This window comes from Chinchilla lanigera, unplaced genomic scaffold, assembly GCF_000276665.1.
Source record: "Chinchilla lanigera isolate Chin_1 unplaced genomic scaffold, ChiLan1.0 scaffold00066, whole genome shotgun sequence".
Taxonomy (NCBI): domain Eukaryota; kingdom Metazoa; phylum Chordata; class Mammalia; order Rodentia; family Chinchillidae; genus Chinchilla; species Chinchilla lanigera.
This window is the reverse complement of record NW_004955467.1, coordinates 6,654,702-6,672,908: the sequence shown is the minus strand read 5'-3', so window position 1 is coordinate 6,672,908 and position 18,207 is coordinate 6,654,702. Positions and strand designations below refer to the sequence as shown.

At 37.8% G+C, this 18,207-nt stretch overlaps 1 protein-coding gene across 1 annotated transcript in view; it reads right to left on the bottom strand.

The window, feature by feature from the left end:
• LOC102005021 (myosin-2) overlaps positions 1-17,563 on the bottom strand; it is a 26,009-nt gene extending 8,446 nt beyond the window's left edge. The window contains exons 1-24 of the mRNA XM_005399744.2: positions 17,513-17,563; positions 17,330-17,372; positions 15,691-15,914; positions 15,454-15,597; positions 14,022-14,178; positions 12,839-12,866; positions 12,642-12,756; positions 12,452-12,544; positions 11,885-11,948; positions 11,664-11,762; positions 10,632-10,735; positions 9,747-9,885; positions 9,283-9,401; positions 9,046-9,195; positions 7,731-7,901; positions 7,330-7,639; positions 6,686-6,756; positions 5,755-5,842; positions 5,550-5,667; positions 3,867-3,990; positions 3,642-3,778; positions 2,031-2,286; positions 238-480; positions 3-128 (exon numbers count right to left, since the gene is read on the bottom strand). Of these exons, the coding sequence (XP_005399801.1) occupies positions 3-128; positions 238-480; positions 2,031-2,286; positions 3,642-3,778; positions 3,867-3,990; positions 5,550-5,667; positions 5,755-5,842; positions 6,686-6,756; positions 7,330-7,639; positions 7,731-7,901; positions 9,046-9,195; positions 9,283-9,401; positions 9,747-9,885; positions 10,632-10,735; positions 11,664-11,762; positions 11,885-11,948; positions 12,452-12,544; positions 12,642-12,756; positions 12,839-12,866; positions 14,022-14,178; positions 15,454-15,597; positions 15,691-15,894 (3,060 nt within the window). The 5' untranslated portion in view covers positions 15,895-15,914; positions 17,330-17,372; positions 17,513-17,563. The remainder of the gene's footprint in view (positions 1-2; positions 129-237; positions 481-2,030; positions 2,287-3,641; positions 3,779-3,866; positions 3,991-5,549; positions 5,668-5,754; positions 5,843-6,685; positions 6,757-7,329; positions 7,640-7,730; positions 7,902-9,045; positions 9,196-9,282; positions 9,402-9,746; positions 9,886-10,631; positions 10,736-11,663; positions 11,763-11,884; positions 11,949-12,451; positions 12,545-12,641; positions 12,757-12,838; positions 12,867-14,021; positions 14,179-15,453; positions 15,598-15,690; positions 15,915-17,329; positions 17,373-17,512) is intronic.
• Between the last annotated feature and the right edge of the window lie 644 nt (positions 17,564-18,207).

Below are 18,207 nucleotides of genomic sequence, written 5' to 3'. Positions count from 1 at the left end.
ACTTTGTCCTCCTCTGCCTGCAGGTCATCCAGGGTCTGCTGGTGGGCCTCTTGGAGGGCCTTCTTCTCCTTGGTCAGCTTAGCGATGGTTTCATCCAGGCCTGCCATCTCCTCTGTGAGGTTTTTAACCTTAGGAAGTAAAAATCCTTTGCATTACATGTTATATTTTGATGGATTCAGTTCTGTGTTTTCCTTCATAATAAAAATCCCATAATCTTTCTAAGTATATGCTTCATACCTTGTTCTCTGTGGCGTGCTTCTCCTTCTCAACCTTGGCCAGGGTCAGCTCAAGGTCGTCTATGTCTTTCTTCAGTTCTGAGCACTCATCCTCCAGTTTCCTCTTCTTGGCTGTCAGCTCAGCATTGATCTCTTCCTCATCCTCAGCTCTTTCAGTCACCTCCTTGATTTTGGCCTCCAGCTGGATTTTGGTTTTGATCAGCTGGTCGCATCTTTCCTCTGCATCAGCCAAGCCTTCAGCTTCCTTGAATCAGAAACAAAATCAAAATTGAGAAGAAAAAGTGAAATGCTTTACAATGATGGGTGTAAAGCTTTGCAGCTGGTCCTTTGGCTTTCTGATGTTTACTTTTTTATGCTTCACAGACTTCTCTTTCATGAACCACATACTGTGTGAAAATATTTTTCATATGTGAGAAAACCAAAATGTATTGGCTGTTGTTCTATTCCTTTAGAAGAATACTGATTGAAAAAGTTATCTCTCAAAAGCTCATACCATTAAGATGAACAATTAGTGATTCTAAAATCAGAGAAGTTAAATCAAAGATGGTTTCACAAAAGAAGTGATATTTGAATTGAGCCTTGTGAGATGGGTAGAATTTGGGTTTACAGAAATCAGCTTATTAGGGAGGAGAGCTGGAGGAGCATGGGAAGGATTCCTGCCCAAAGAATGTAGCTGTTGCTGAAATACTTTATTTGTAGTAGTGGAAGGTGATTCTTGTTATAGTGCTGTAAGTTCAAGTTGAGGCACAATGTAATCAAAAAACTTCATGGCAACATGCGTTTCCCAATGGGAGCACATCAGGCAGGAAATGAGATCAATGTGGAATATATGTTCACCAGTCATTTTCCATATTAGTCCTTGAATACATAAAGGAAGATGATATGCTCCATATAGGTATGTAGTGAATATAGTGGTGTAGGACAGATTCTGAGTAAATCTCCACAGAAAATAGAAAAGAATTTGGGATAAACTTGAAGGGAATAGAGGACAAAAAATGCTATTTTTCTTTCTGTAATATTGAAGGAGTTATTACTCTGCCCAAACGTGACAGCAAAGATTAATCTTAACCAAAAATATGATTTTGTGATGAGTAAATTATAACAGACTGATTCAATTCAGCCCAAATGGAAGACAGTCTTATAAATTACATTTCCAATTTGATGGAAGCCGTTCTAAAATGATTGGATCACTACCACAGTAGTGAGTAGGCTGGATGAAATAAAAGAAACTGGGAAAGAGGCAGAGCAAGTTGGGTGCCAATGCAGCAATCTAAGAGTGGTGCAATAGAGAGAGACCTGACAGAAGAGATGGATTTGCAAGAGTGGGTATAACTTTTTGAGGTCAGTATCAAACAATAATTTGATAAAATTGGGGTAAGTTGCTGCCAAATGTCAGCTGTCTGTATTGTAATTTAAGACTCATGTACTTCAAGGAGTTGTTTAAAGAAGCTTTAGAAAAAACAGTTCTGTCCATGCTACTCTCCTAATATTTTATTTGGAGTTGTTTCATGTTAAAATCACTTCAAAGATTACCTTCAAAGGGAAAATAAGTCATAAACTCTGTACTTTGATAAAAATGAATAGAAAAAGAAAAAGGTGAACAGTTCTACCTCCTTGGCATGGGACTAGTTTGGAGATGTGTTGAGTAGCACAGCAAAACATGAACCTCAGAGCTCCATAACCTCCCTGCAGTGCACGTCTTCCCTGTAGACTATCCACTTCATGGTCCTCAGTGACTAGAGTTCTAACACTTGGATCCCAATTAGTGGTACCCAAGATATTTCCCCAACGTACAGCCTGAACTTGGAGCTGCAAGTCATTTTTTTCTTTCAACAGTGACACCATTTTTTCTTCTAGCTCCTTCCTTTTTGCTTCCGACTTGGCGAGCTCATCTTTGGTTTTCTGGAATTCTTCCTTCATGGTGGCCATCTCCTTCTCAGTTTCTGCGCTCTTGAGCAGGGGCTTGATCTTGAAGAAGAGTTTCATCCAGGGCCAGTGCTTGACGTTCATGAATGCCCGGATGTTGTACTGGATGCAGAAAAGGGCTTCTCTGAAATGACATAGAAATACTAGTTTAGATGGATCATGAGAGGGCAAAAGATGGACTCCCTGAAATAGAATGGATGTGAATCAGACACTGTGTGGATGATGAGATGAGATAAAATCTTGGCATTGAGAATAGTAGATTCTACCCCATCCTCTTCTGCTTCTGCTCACCTGCTTTCAAATGTGCAGATTAAAGATAGTATCTTTTGGAGTGATGATCAAGGTCTTCCTATTTCTCTACATCACTGCTTCTCAAGCTTTGGTAAAAAAATACTGATTCTGAGATCCTACCTTCATAGAGTCAGATTCAGAGGATTTAGAGTGGGACCAGGAATTTTGCATTTTTTACCAAATTTGTGAGATATGATGCTGAAGTGAATCAAGGAACATTCTTTGAAGAGCACTGCTCTACAGTAAAGCTGCTTAAACATTTCTTACTACAGCACCAAAAGGCAGTGAAAGAGAACATGACCTTTAAGGAAGATATGATATTTTAACCTCAGAATTATTTTGACAACCTCTAGTTTTATATTTTAATGTGTAAATTTTGCTTTCTACTCTATAAAATCTGGATTATTTAAAAAATTATTTACTCTCATATAGACAATTAGCTACTCAAATATATGTGTGAGTGTGTGTGGGTGTGGTGGTCATGACAAAAATGTATTATTTTTAATAAAATAGAACGCAACAGAGATATTAGCATGATTGCAAGTACAAAAAGAAAGTTCGCTTCATGTAAATTACTTACATATTTACACAAACCTCCACATACGTGTGGATACACAGGTGGCAGTGTAACATGCAACCCATCCTGGTTATGTGCATCTCGCAGACTGAGATGTCCAGCTCTATAGTCTTTGCCTTCTGTTTTTGCATCACATTAGATCATGAGGAAGCCACCTTCATTAATGACATAGTATTAACTTACTGCAAGAAGCGTTTCACAGACAAATGCCCTTAATATTTTAGATCATGATAAATCAATACAAATGATCAGATGGAATTTGTTTTTCTGTCCTATATAAAATCATTCTTTATTCATTTCACTCTTATTTTAATAATCTATCCAATAAGTTCATATTGGAATGAAATACTAGGGCAGGAATTTGTGATGGTTTACTCACTAGTGTATTTTCTCTTGTTAGATAAGAGCTATGCACACTCGATGTTTCTCAACTCTTTACCCAAACACTCAAAACATATTACATGGTCATGATCCTTAAGTTTTTCCCCCATTTCACTGCAGGACTCCTACTCACTCCTCATTTGGTGTCCTTACCAGTGTTGAGTCTTAACTGTGAGCCCTCTCAAGTGCGCTTTTCATGAGGGAAGATGTGAACAAATGTGTTTCTTTACCTCCTCTCCACCATCTTCTGGTACTCCACCCTTGCCAAGAACCCTCTGCACATGGCCTGGGTTCGCGTAATCAGTTGAGCCAGCTTGTCATCTCTCATCTCCTCTAGGAGCCCCAGAAGACCAGCTTTGAAAAAGACCTGTGCGTAGGCAGTGGTGCAGATAAGTAACCACACATAAATTTCAAAGGGACAGGAAAAGCATCAGGTTGGATTTAGAGAACATTACCTTGGTGTGACCAAATTTATACTGGGTGTGGTCAATGTCAATGGACCCAAGGAGCTTCTCAGAAGCCTTCTTGCTGTCAATGTACTGTCCTTCAGGGATAGCACTTGCATTTAGTACCTTGTATCTGTTAAAATAAACATAGATTTTAAAAATCTGGTTTACTAATGAAAAAAAGTAGCTAAACTTAAATGATTCATTTTGAAAACTGGAGCTTTTTAAAAATATCCTCATAATGAAGACATTTTTTATATGGATGTTCAACCTATTGGCTATCAATTTCTAACTATTTTCCCTTCCTGTGTAGTTGTAGTTTCTGCATTAAACTTTGTAAGTACTAAGGCTTTATATATATAAAATATATGTATATATGTATCTGTACTGCTGATGTCTGATGGTTTATTGAGGGGAACAGTTAATGATTAAAAGGGTTTTTTATACTTTTATATTTTGACCAATTTTGCATGCTTATATCTGATAATCTGAGCAACTTATGTGAAGATGACAATTTGCAGTGTAACAACCATTGGTGAATTCCTACAATCCTGTCTGGTGAAGCAATGTATTGTCTCTAATGTTCTTTTAAATTATTATTTTCTTATTCTCTTCAATGATTTGATCAATCTTCTATTCTTACATCTGGTAATCTGAGCAACTTCACTGAAGATAACAGTATGTCATGTAAGAACCACTGTTAATCCTTATCATTTGGTTTGAAACCCTGTATCATTTTTAATGTCCTTGCTTTGTTTTGTTTGTATTTTGCTTTTGTTCTTTTTTTGTACTATTTTCTTTAAAAAAAACTTTGTTCTCAGGAAGGTATTATGTATAATCTTGTTCACATAAGGTATAGATGTCCTATAAAATGTAATGCATTAACCTCATTGGTTAAATTTGCCTTTTAAGATTTCAAGTCCAAGAAAGCTACTATTGAGGAATCTGTTAGTGGGTACTTTTGATATAGGAAACTTTCCTAATCATCTAAAAACACACTTGGGTGCCTTGGTTTTGAGTCTGAGCATTCTCTGTCGACTCCACCACACCTACATGTAGGTGAGACCTATTCCCTCCAGGGCCACCCAGGCTTCTTCTTTGAATCTCAAAATAGGGCTATCTAGGGAGGAGAAAAGGGATCTAAGGAGCTGTCATTGTGATCTGATCCCTCTCTTTCTGAGAAACATTTGCAGGCCCGTGTGTGAAAGGAAAATAAACAGATGAAACCAAAATAAAAAGAAGATGGCTTATTTGGATCCACCTGCATGGGAGAGTTTCTAAATTAGCCACTTATTAATTGTGACCTGAGCCAATAATTTAATCTCTCTGAGAGTCAGTTTACTCATCTATAAAATAAAGTCATGATACTATTCACCTCTATTGGTGTTTTGTGAAGGTTAAATGAGATAAGCCAAATATATTAAATAGTTGAAAGGTAGTTCTCATAATTATTGAAGTTAGTGTGCTAAGTCAGGTGCTTGGTAAATCTGGTAAAAAAAAATTCTTTCCAGTCCTTAAAATGTAGTACAATTATACCTGTCTTTTAAAAGTGTTCTGACAGTTATAATTTTTACTTTTATTGTAGCAAATTAAAAGTAAGAAATAGAGGAATATTTTTCTGTAAACTGATTTGCTTGCCTTGAATTTATTCATACTAAACTTTAAAATATACCATAATTAGAAGAGTCTGACCTCTGTTTGAAGTCTGCATAAAGGATTCTGCTTGGGAACCCTTTCCTGCAGATGCGGATGCCTTCCAGCACACCGTTGCACCTCAGCTGGTGCAGGACCAGTTCGTGCTCCATGGCACCTGAAAATACATATTTGTTTCACTGCAGAGTTATGAAAAAGGTGGTGTGGCAATCGTGCTTTGTGCCTTCACTGCAGAACTTCTTACCAGGAGTTTTAGTTTCATTGGGAATGATACACCTCACAAAATGAGGATGGGTGCTCCTGAGATTGGTCATCAGCTTGTTCAAATTCTCCTGTAAAAGCAAGAAAAGTCTTGTCATCTCAGACTACTTGCATGGTTATGAGCCTTTGGTGATGTCTATAAAATCAGGCTATATGTGCGGGTTCAATGACCAGTAGGTACTGTTTCCATTTAAGGAAGCAACTTGAATACTTCTGAGATGTATTTATTCTTCGTATATCTTGCTGCATCTGAGGTAGCAGGAGTTACACATATAAAGCAGTCCCACACGTGCTTCTTTTTGGTTTATACCAGCACCATCCTCCTTCCCATCCAAGTCCTTGGCCACCCAAAGAAATTTCCAAGGCCATTCATTGTCTTCTGATACTAAACCATTGTCTTCTGCTAAACCTCACCATTCTCCACAAGGAAATGCAGGCCTATACTACCTCTGGGCCTTTTCTCATAGATACAGCTTCCTCTTTCCAGCTTTATCAACTTTTAAAGCATGAAGATTACTTCATGAGAACAAACCTGTTAACTGTAATTCATTGTATTAAGAGCAAGGCTACCACATTAGATTCATTGTAGATTAACTGCTAGATTTGACTTGTCTTGTTGATGTCTTTTAGTCTCTCTGTACCTGTCATTGCTCCTTGTCATAGCAACTAGATTATGAATACTATAGCACTAAGTTTTAGAAAATTTCCTATGAAATATTATTATTGGACTTTGAATGCAAAGCGAGGTAACAGTTTCTGAGTAATTTAAATGCCTTCCCTCCAAAGTTACATCATCAGGAGTCATTAGTTAATATTGGTGCTCTCCTATTGTCTCCTAGAAGAAAAAGATCTTGTGCTTTTTCAAACAAATTCCAAAAGGAACTGAGGGATGTCAAGAAAAGTTTCTTTCTTACTCTGAAAAGGGCAGACACGGTCTGGAAGGAAGAGCCTTTCTTCTTGCCACCCTTCTTGGTCCCACTTGCCTCTGGAAGGGAAAAAAGAAAAGATAAGATATAATGCAATGGTACTTTTGAATTGACAGGGCTACATCTTGCTTGTTTGTTGATTTCTGTGGTCATCAAGTAGCACATTTTCCCCACCCTATTAGTGATCTGGTTGAATCTTGTTCTGTAGCTAATTTTTGCATCTACTTTTCTATGATTATTTTTCCATTGAGAAATGATGTGAAGAGCATTCCCCTCACTATGGAGATGGGACATTTGGGAACACTAACTTCAGAAACCACCCACCAGAAGCCAATATTGAGAGGCAGTCACTAGATTGTCTTAAATATCCAGTGTGATAAAAGAACTGGGATAGAATCATACAAGCTGAGACATTGGCTGGAACATAATAATTCTCTCTGACTTTTCACAGTAAGCCCCTGTCAGAGGTGGGGTGAGGTACACGCGTATAGTTACAATACAGCCTATCTATTTAATGACTGGAGGAACAAGAGGTGTAGCCTGCAAAACTTCTAGGAATATAAGATCACCAGCCTCAATCTAACATAAAATTTTATAATAGCTACAGAATGTGTTAGACATTTGCACATTACCTGCTTCACCAGTTTGAGCTCCAGAGAAGAGGTTAGCTAGAGTTTTCAGTGAAGACTTCTGGTACAACCCTACCACTGTCTCATTCAGGGGGTCCTTGTTCTTCTCCAGCCAGCCAGTAATGTTATAGTCCACGGTGCCAGCATAATGAATCAGCGAGAAGTGGGCCTCAACTTTGCCCTTGACCACCTTGGGCTTCTGGAAGTTGGCAGACTTGCCCAGGTGCTGGTCATACAGCTTGTTCTTGAAGGAGGTGTCTGTTGCCTTGGGGAACATGCACTCCTCCTCCAGGATGGAGAAGATGCCCATCGGCTGGATTTAAGGCAAGGTGAAAGGCATCTGGTGAGCACGAGCAGCAGAGGGAGTGGGAAGAGGGTGCTGAGTGGAGGGAGGACCAGGTTACCTTCTCGATGAGCTCGATGCAGGCGGCCAGGTCCATCCCGAAGTCGATGAACGTCCACTCGATGCCTTCCCTCTTGTACTCCTCCTGCTCCAGCACGAACATGTGGTGGTTGAAAAACTGTTGCAGCTTCTCATTGGTGAAGTTGATGCACAGCTGCTCCAGGGTGTTGAACTAAAGAAACAGATTTGTTTACTTCCATTAAGCTGAGTATTTCATAAAAGATGGGAGTTTTTAAAATTAAGACTGTGTCCAAGAGCTTTGAGAGTGATGTCAGCATCACCAGGCTGAAGACACTCCTGTTAAACACAACCTGGCAAGCATGGAGGGTTTCAGGACCAGGACACGTGCAAACTACTTCTTCCTCTGCTGCCACTTTATAGAAAATCCTAAATCAGTATTAACTTTTGTTCTGCATTTGTTTACTCAGATATTTTTCTGAGTTTCTAATTAATCGTTCCATATTTATTCCCTTTATTGTCTACATTTTACAGAGGACCCATAGTTTGATGTGAACTTTTTCAAGGGCCAAATTACAGCCCATGAGAAGCTGGCTAGTAGTCTCTATTGCATGGAATACAGAAGTCAGCACTTAAGTGAGCAATAATTGCTACCATTGCTCTTTTTTAATGTGAAATGAAAAAAATTAAGATAGATATCAAAAATTACACAGTGTGGTAACACATACTCACATTTTTACAACTCACCAACATATCAACATTGACTAGATATAAACAGGAGAATAATGTGGACTATTTGCCCTTATTTTTCCATATTTTCTGTAATGTCCAAGTTTTACTTCAATAATTAGAAAAAATATAAACTTATTTAAAAATGTAAGCAGAAAAATGAATTTTTACTTCACGATGTCATGTTAATGACCTTTAAAAGTTAAATGCATTGATTGATGCTGACTCTAAATTATTAAGCTTTCCCAACTTTTATTATCTGCCTAAGTATTTGTGAATGATTTCTCCACCACATATTCAGGGCCTATTAGGTGTTGCTAAGGTTTCCTTTGATATTTTCATGTCAACTTCGTTCTGCTTTGTGGGATTTTTAGACACAACCTTCCATAACACCAACCTAATTCATAACTTCTTTCAGATCACTAGAAATTGAGGGATTTTTATTATCTGCATTTTTTTTATAGAGATGAATTGTCACCACAATAAATGATTAGTACCTGTCAAATCAATCTCTTTTAAGTCTTACTATAACTGACAGCAATAAGAAAAGATCATAATATTCACAAAGTCTTATTAATATTTCCTTTGCCTTACTATAAAATCCCTTTACCAACCAACTTCTAACTCACATCAAAGATCTCAAAGCCAGCAATGTCCAAGACCCCGATGAAGTACTGCCTGGGCTGCTTGGTGTCCAGCTGCTGGTTGATGCGGGTGACCATCCACAGGAACATCTTCTCATAGACAGCCTTGGCCAGAGCACCCACTGCGTTGATCACCTTGAAAGGCAAAGATATAACTTTTTAAGTTATTTGAGAACTGTAAAATTGTTTCTGTCCTAGCACTGACTTTGAATTAGCACCTACCTGCTCTACAGTCTGGCCTTTGGTGACATACTCATTGCCGACCTTGACCCTGGGGAAGCAGAGGGCTTTGAGCAGGTCAGCAGAGTTCAGACCCTGCAGATAGGCTGCCTTGTCAGCAACTAAAAGGAAGAAAAGAGGAAAATGTCATTAGGCCCTACAGGAACCCACTTCCTTAAAATTCTTTTAAGCTATATGTATTTTATGCCTTGTTTTCAGTGTATCCTTTTTAATGTTGTCTATTTTTTTTTCCACTAAGTTCAAGACTTCAGTTATGGGTAGTTTGTCCCAAAGAACTTCAGAAATTATTGGAAATGTTGATCTAACATCTATACTTCACATAGTATAGTATTTAGGCATACTTTAAATCTCCATTTAAAAAGTGAATTTGTCTCCTCTAGGAAAACAGGTAACAAAAGTTTAATTTTCAAGCAAATGTAAAATCAAGTAGATGATGCAGTTGATACCTTCAGTGCCATCGGGCTCTGCTTGCTCTTCACGCTGCTTTTGCTTGAATTTCATGTTCCCATAATGCATCACAGCCCCAGTGAGCTTATAGATGGAGACCTTCTCATCATTAGTAAAGCCCAGAATATCAATAGCACTCTGTGAACACAACCAGTAAGATAACTGTTAGGTTATATTCTACATATTTGCTATTTATACTTCACAGTCTCATTCCTGACTTCAAACTGAGGAAACTACAGTACCATTACTAATGAGGGAAGGGTTTTCTTAGATTGCGTGCAGAAAGGCCTGGTCAGCCAAAGGCCAGCACAGAGCAGTAGAATTATAGGTGTAAAGCATCTGAAGAAAGATTCAAAGTAAATTTAGCATAGACAATAAAGATAGAAAATTTAAGGTATTTGTTTCTTTGAGAGGTAGCATGAATTTTTGCAAGTGGACCTCAAGAAAATTTGGGTAAGTTTCAAAATGACAAATCTAAAAAAATGAGGAAAAGGAGGATAAAATGGAAACAAAGCTTTGTAAAGAAGGAGGGGAAGAGGGGTTGGAGAGAGGGGAGGGGAATAGGATAAAAGAGGAACTAAGATCTATCATGTACAGGTACAAATTCCCTATGATGAATGTGATCATTATGTATATCCAAATTGTACCAGTAAACTTGAGTTTAAAAGAAAACCAAAATGACAAATATTTAGAAGATCATTAAAAAGAGAACAAAATGTTATATTTCCACATGTTAATCTTTTTATTTGCCTCTTGGAGCCACATGTGTGCTCATCATCCTTAAATCTTCCTTTGATATTTCTTCTAGAGGCTAAATATTTACCTGAATGGACCACTGCTCTGACCCAACACAGTAACCCTAGATCTTTTGGGGTTCTACTTACGTCTGTGGCCATCAGCTCTTCCTGGTCATCAATGCTGGCCACACTGATCTCTCCTTGACTGACAAACGGGTAATCATATGGGTTTGTAGTAATCAGAAGCATTTCTAAGCACATAGAACAGAGGAAAGACAATGATTATCCTCTTATTAATATAGTTACTGGCTTTGGGACCTCATCTATTTTGCTATTAATCCTCTTATGAACAAATAATAATCTTATTTGTTACTATCCTCTTATTAATAATGATTATCCTCTTCATTAAAGCAAGAGATTTTTAGGCAAATTCCGTAGGCATTATATGCCATTTGGTTGAAAGATACTTTATGGCACTTAAAGATATTTAGCATCACCTCAAACACCTTGAAGCTGATGCTATAGTATCTCCCAGCATTCCCTATTTTTAATACACCACCACAGTATAATACAACAAAGGTAATTATATATGGAAAGAGTTGTATGTATAAGCATACTTGCTAGTGTTTTCTACCAAAAATTCAGAATTGAAAGAAATCTAAACAGTCTTAAAGGGAAGAGGGTATGATGAAGTAAATTATTCTTATCTCTAAACTGAAACACTATACAACCATTAAAAATAACAATGTGGAGTTGTTATATTTATGGACAAGCAGAAACTGTGATATATTCAATGAAAAAAACAAATTATAAACAGCATATAGCTATTATTTCAGTTATGTAAATCAGATTTATGTATCCATATGTAATGATATAAAATGACTAGAATGATGTTTATCCAACTGTTCAAAGTAGTTATTTCAGAGTGGTAGAAATTGGAGGTGTTACTTTCCTTTTCTTTCTTCTAAATATTTTTAGTAAGTACATACAAATTTTTACAAAATTATAGAAGTTTTTTTCTCAGTGTTGGGGGTGGAACCGAGGATCTCATGCTGCATTCTCAGTCCTACAAAGTTATTTTTAAAACTATAAACTCAGCAAAATTCAGACATGGCATACTAGGTCAGACCATGCATTGATAGGGGCTTGTAATTTTGAGGAAATCATGACATTTCTTACCAATTAATTCTGGTTTCTTGTTTGATGTGATCTGATAAAAGATATGGTAGCTTCTTTCAGCTTTGAGCTGGAAAGTAACTCTAGACTTCTCTAACAGATCTGGAAAGGGAACAAACAGGAAAAAACAGTAAATAATCATGTGACATGCAAATCTGATTTTTTGGTCAAGTGTGTAGCTCATGAGAAATAGAAATGATTTTAAAGGATATCCGTTCACTTACATGTTTCAATATCAGCAGAAGCTAGTTTCCCTGTAGTGCCAAAGTGGATTCTGATGAATTTACCCTTGAAAGGAAAACTAATATTACTACCTTGTTTTTCATTACTACTGAAAAATCCAGAACACTTGAAGTGCTAGCCCTTTAATGTTAAATCTGTTCAGAAACTCTTCATGTAAGAGAGAAAAATGTCCATCTCTTATTTTGTAAGTAAAATAATTTTATCTTTGATTAAAAAACTGTGAATATAAGTATATAACATAACATTTGTCATTTAGCTTGACTTAATTCCATAATCTGTACATACATTAAAACATCACATTGTGCTCCATAAATATATATAACTATTGTCAATTAAAATAAATAAAAATTTTAAAGTGTAAATAATAGATAATGACAGATAAGAACTCAGGGAGTCACATATTCTATCAGACACAGCTTTTGATCTATGGTTAGAAGAAAAAACACAGTGTAATATAATGCGAATAAAGGATTCAGAGAATGTATTCACAAACATCCCATGAGTTTTTACCAGTGCACAGTACCCATCGTAGTATCCAAAAGACTTACAAAGCGAGAGGAGTTGTCATTCCTCACAGTCTTGGCATTGCCAAAGGCCTCCAGTAGGGGGTTGGCACTGATGATTTGATCTTCCAGTGTCCCCTGCAAAGGCAAGAGCAGTTCTTGCACCTGGGCCTTGGGGCTTTCTTGCATGAGGGCCCAACAGAGCCTGGATTCTGATCGTGGCAACTAGACTCACCTGCATTTTGCCAGAAGTTACTTCTTCCTTCTTCTTGTCCCCAGTAACTGCAATTGTTGCAAAGTACTGGATGACACGCTTCGTGTTCACAGTCTTCCCAGCCCCAGATTCTCCACTGTCAAACCAAAACAAAATAGATGAGGTCCCAAAGCCAGTAGCTATTGTAGCCATGAAAAGAAAGCATAAATAGTACATACGTGATCAGGATTGACTGATTCTCCCGGTCTACAAAGGAAAAATTAGAGACATTTAATACTATTTTCTTATGCATTGTAAGAGGCAAGTAAAGTAAAATGAATTCAGTATTTTTCAATCTGGGTTTTGCAATCCTTAGAACTTGGGGGCCCTAGGCTGCCATCTTTCTAGTACTTCCACACCTCTCCCTCCTCCACTACTTTAGCAGATATGCACCCATTCAAACTGGACACTACTGCTTATATATATTTTATACAAAAGTCTTCCAAGAAATATTTCACTGGAGAAAAGATTATATGGGAAAGAAAATGGTTGAAAACCATAACATAACTAATGATCATGTGGCTATGTTTTCCTGAAGCACCAGACCTCCTTTTCAACACTATGTTATTAAATAAATATCAGAAGTAGACTTGGTTTTTTAATTATGTCTCGATAACAATCTCAATTAGTGGCATATTTATGGTGGGTGAAAGAAATGAAAGGTGGCCATTGGTGGTATTATTAGTATATGACTAGTGTGTAAAGTCAAGGTGGTAGCTCTGGAAGGACTCATGATTTTAGTCCTGTTTTTAGGGGAAGGTAAAGGTTGTTTTAAAGAGGAATGAGGACTTCTTTAACCCACTTCCAAACATGCCACAAGTACCATAGGTATGTCTACCTAAGACAATGTTGTAGGGAGCAGATTCGAGGTTTGACTACCTTAGAATCAAATAAAAATCCGTGTCCTGTTTACATTGGTTCTGGGCTAAAAACAATAGCATTTTTGCCATCCTTGATATATAGAGACTATGTATTTAATGAAAATTTATCATATTGAGAGTAAAGTCACAGAAGGCAAAGTTCATTCGGTTTTTTGGCTCATAATTAGAGTCAATTTGTATATGTGATCATGTGGCTATTTGTATGTGTGTCTATACACATATAGATATGTTTCTATATGTTTCTATTTTCACTCAAATTTGTTTGAGTTTCAGAGTTATTCAAAAATAAACTAGCTAATCATGGCCAACCTCTGTTGACTTTAAAATATTAAAGAGATTGTTGACCATTATGTCATACCTTCCAAATACACCAGCCTCAACTAAAGGGGACCCTTTTAGAGTGTGTTGGAATTGGTCAGAGATTCTCCTATGATCCTGTTCTGAAAAACGTGTGCTTATCGGAAGCATCAGGCTCACTCACCGGTCAGCATGAACTGATAGGCGTTGTCCGAGATGGAGAAGATGTGGGGCGGGGCCTCCTGGCGCTTTTTGCCTCTGTAGGCCGTCACCACCTCGGGGTTGTACACTGGCAGCCACTTGTAGGGGTTGACGGTGACACAGAAGAGGCCCGAGTAGGTCTATGCAAGGAAAAAATAAATAATTATCCAATGGTCCTTTCTGTTATTTACACAATTCACTTATTAATTGAATTTTAATGAAAAAGAGTGCATTAAGCAAATATTCTCCATTTCTTCAAGGGACCAACATGAAAGCTAGTGGGCAGATTCATCAATGGGACAGTGACATTCTTGAAGATTTCTTCTTGCTTCCTCAGGACCTGTCACAGTTATTTTCATGTAGCAGGAGCTCCAGAACCATGGTTGTTTGCTTCTAAATGTGTCCTATGGTACATGTTTACTATTACAAGGAGGATAGAGGTCATTCAAACTTATAGTAACACAAATTTGGGTATATATGTGTTCAACAATAAGGGAGTAGGTAGGTGAACTATGATAAACCTTAGCACAGCATGTTGCAGGCCTTTAAAGATATGTGACAATACTGAGAAAATGTTTACAAAAATATTTTTAAGTTGTAAAGAGCAAACAAAATGATGCAAATATATTGTGGTTACAACAGGGATTTCAAAAATCTTTGACAACAGATCTAGGAAAGGCACTAGTCAATTAAAATGGATGTTGACTGTAAACACTAGGTACATCTGCATAGATGTTTCCCAGCTAAATATCACCACTGATTAAACTATGCAAAAATATGAATGTAACGTAATGCAGTTGATTAAAAAAGTTTACTGAGGGTGTATTGTGGTACAGCCTCCTCCAAGGTAGTAAAAGAAAACAAATGCAATTCAGTCCCTTGAGGTGTTCCCAATCATTGTGGGAGACAGTGATGTAAATGAATGATCCAGGAAAAATATGGCCAGTGTGATGGCAGGGACAGAAACAATAGGACAGCACACCCAACGCTGCTTGTGGGATTTGGATCCCAGAGAGAAGGAACCAGAGCACACGGATGCAATTATTGTTATTTGAGGGAAATGAAAATGGGTGCAATTTGGTGCCTAAAGAAAGATGAGGTCCATAAAAAGTAAATAAAACATAAATGTATCTTTCTCCTTTGGAGGATGATTCTGAGTGAAAGGGAGGTGGTGTAAAAGAACGATTGGGATATGAGCAATAACTGCTTACACTGTTCAGCGACCCTTGAGCCAACTCAAACAATGAGGACAGTGGCCTTCCTAAGCATTGGATGAGAAGACAAGGTTGGAGTGTTGCTGTTGGACTTTGCCTTATAATAGGAAAAATGAGCCTTTTAAGTAGAGAGCATGGTGGAAGCTATGTGCTAGAAGGGTGCATGGTGCTGACAGTCCAAACCCCTGGTGGGACACTCACGTAGATCATCCAGGCTGCGTAACGCTCTTTGAGGTTGTACAGCACTGCAGGCTCGTGCAGGTGAGTCATCATGGCCATGTCCTCGATCTTGTCAAATTTGGGAGGGTTCATGGGGAACACCTGATCATCTTTCACTGTCAGGGTCTGGTAATAAGTAAGATAAGCACTGGCATCAATTGAGTGACCATATTCCTGAAGATGCAACAGAATGCAGTGGCCTCATGGGTCTCTACTCACCGCTCCTGCTTCAGTTTTCACAGTCACTTTGCCTGCTTCTTTGCTCTGAATAGTTCCTTTGACAAAGGATTCCTTGGGCTCCGCCACAAAGACAGATGTCTTGGCATCAAAGGGCCTATTCTGGGCCTCAATGCGCTCCTTTTCAGACTTTCGGAGGAAAGGAGCAGCCTCCCCAAAAACAGCCATTTCCGAGTCAGCACTCATGGCTGCGGTACCGAGTGGTCCTGAAGGAGATATAACATTTCACATGAGATAGTCCAGACTGCTTGTGTATTAGTAGATCTTTCTATTGATTATGTTTCATAAGCCAGCTGGAAATTCCACTATACCAGGCAATAAACATAATCACAAGAATGAAAATATATTAAGTGGTCACTCTATGCCCAATATATATTCAAGCATTTACATCCATTACTTCTTTCTTTTCTCCTCCAAGGCTGGCATTCCAATCAGAAAGCAGGTTACAGAGTTAGTATTCCCGCCAAGTAGCTTGTGACCTGGGCTGAATTACTTGATTTTTTTGGATCTCAGTGTCTCCATCTTTAGAATAGCAATTATAATACATGTCTTTTAAAAGTTGTAACCTTTGAGATAGGATGAAGATACTTTGAAGAAAAAGTTAAAATAATAAAATTTGAAATAATAATAAATAATTTGAAATAGTTTAGGCTACCATTTGTAGAAAATATCATTTACTATAATGTCACAAAATTTCAGGTCTTGCCATATAAATGCAGATAGTAAGAGAACTTCATTTACTCCTTTAGATGTTCAGCCAAATTTGCCCAAATGGTGCTGGGGGGATGATAATGTTGTTTATCTCTTTTCCCTCTCTTTTTCTTGGGTGCTTAGTAAATCTACTATAACATAATTTCTTTGTATATTAAATCCATTTAATCAGCTTAGCCCACTTTAGCTAATGAAGGATAGAACCCATAGCCGACTTTATCCTCATTGTTCTGCATTGCAGGATCCTTTAGCTCCTCCAAATTTTCTTGTAAAGAATGTGGGCCCTAGTTACTCCATTTTGTTATCTGCAGGTTGCCCATGATATCAGAGGAACTCAAGGTTAGGCAAAGAATGCTACAGCAGTCAGATTACTTGAAATTCATTTAATCTACTACCCCAGTTTCCCTCTTTAGAAATTCAGTATGTAGTAGAATGGATGGTTAATACATTTGTTATACACAACAAAAATTCCACAGTGTTTTGATTTTATTTAGTAGCTAGTGTTTTGTAAAATGACTAAAAAAAAAAAGGGCTTTAAGAAATTTAAAGGCAGTATTGTTATATTACTTCCTTTCTATTTGTTAGATACTGTATTTACTAAATGAATTCTGTTACAAACACTTTTACCAATCTGAGCTTTTTAGCATGGGAATCTGAGTGCGGATTTTTTCCTGCAGAGACAAAATAATATTCTACAAAAAATTATTCTTCTGTTCAAATGCCATGCCACCAATGCTGGAGTCATAAGTCTGAGAGGTCTCCCTCTCTCCCTCTCCAGCCCATTTCCTGAAGTACAGTTGTTACAGGGTATTCACTGAGACAAGCACTTTCTTAGAGGTTGCTGAGTGACAGAAATTCATCCCAGAGGCTGTCATATTCACCTTCAGGTACTGGTTAGTCCAAACCTTACCTTGTTAGCAAGCTAGAAGATGTAGTCTGGAAGTAAGACAGTTCTGAACAAGAAAAGGGAAAAGACCTTGATTAGTAAACCAAAAGGGGGAAGGAAATTCTATTTGCAGCATTGCTTGCTATTGTAAGCAGAAGGGAGTACGATTCATAGATGTAAAGTGCGAAGTAGCAGAGGCAACAGTACCAGAACCAGCAGCAGCCGCCCAGGCGATGTGGCCGGTGTCCCTGTTGAAAGACCCATCCAGCCCCACTTACCTTGGAGCTTTTTAAAGTAGGACAGTCAGTCTCATTCCGAGGGCTTTTTTATATGGATAGTTATGGAAACAATGCAGCTGCCTCTTCTTTCTTAAGTCAAAAGGAATTGTTTGGCAAAAAACCTCCTGGCAATCTAGTGCCCCTGCATGATTCTCATTCATATTAAGAATGGTTGGATATAATTAGAAATATTTTTCTTATTGAGTATGTGGATAAATCTCCTATGGATAATTTGAGAAGATGATCTGAAAGGAAGATTCGAGCTGGTGAATAAAGACAGTGACTGGGCAGCCAGGATACCTGGCTTCTTTCATAACTGTTTTGGCCACACCAGGCAAAGCATTCCTGACTGCCTTGCATCACGTTGGATGGTGCACATATTGAGTGATATAAATAAAATACAGATATTTATTTTAATTTTGTGAGTGTTTTCACTTGTTAATCCCTTCTTTCCAGCCCTGCAAAAGTAAGTAACAAACCTTCAACAATTTAAAAAGGAAGTTCTCTATGTGTTTTTCCAATTTCTCTTATAGCTGTGGGATTTTCCTAGCTCTTATAAAAAAGAAATTTTTTTTTTAATATTTGCTTTTGCCCAAGCTGTTCCTTCTACACAGTACACCATTC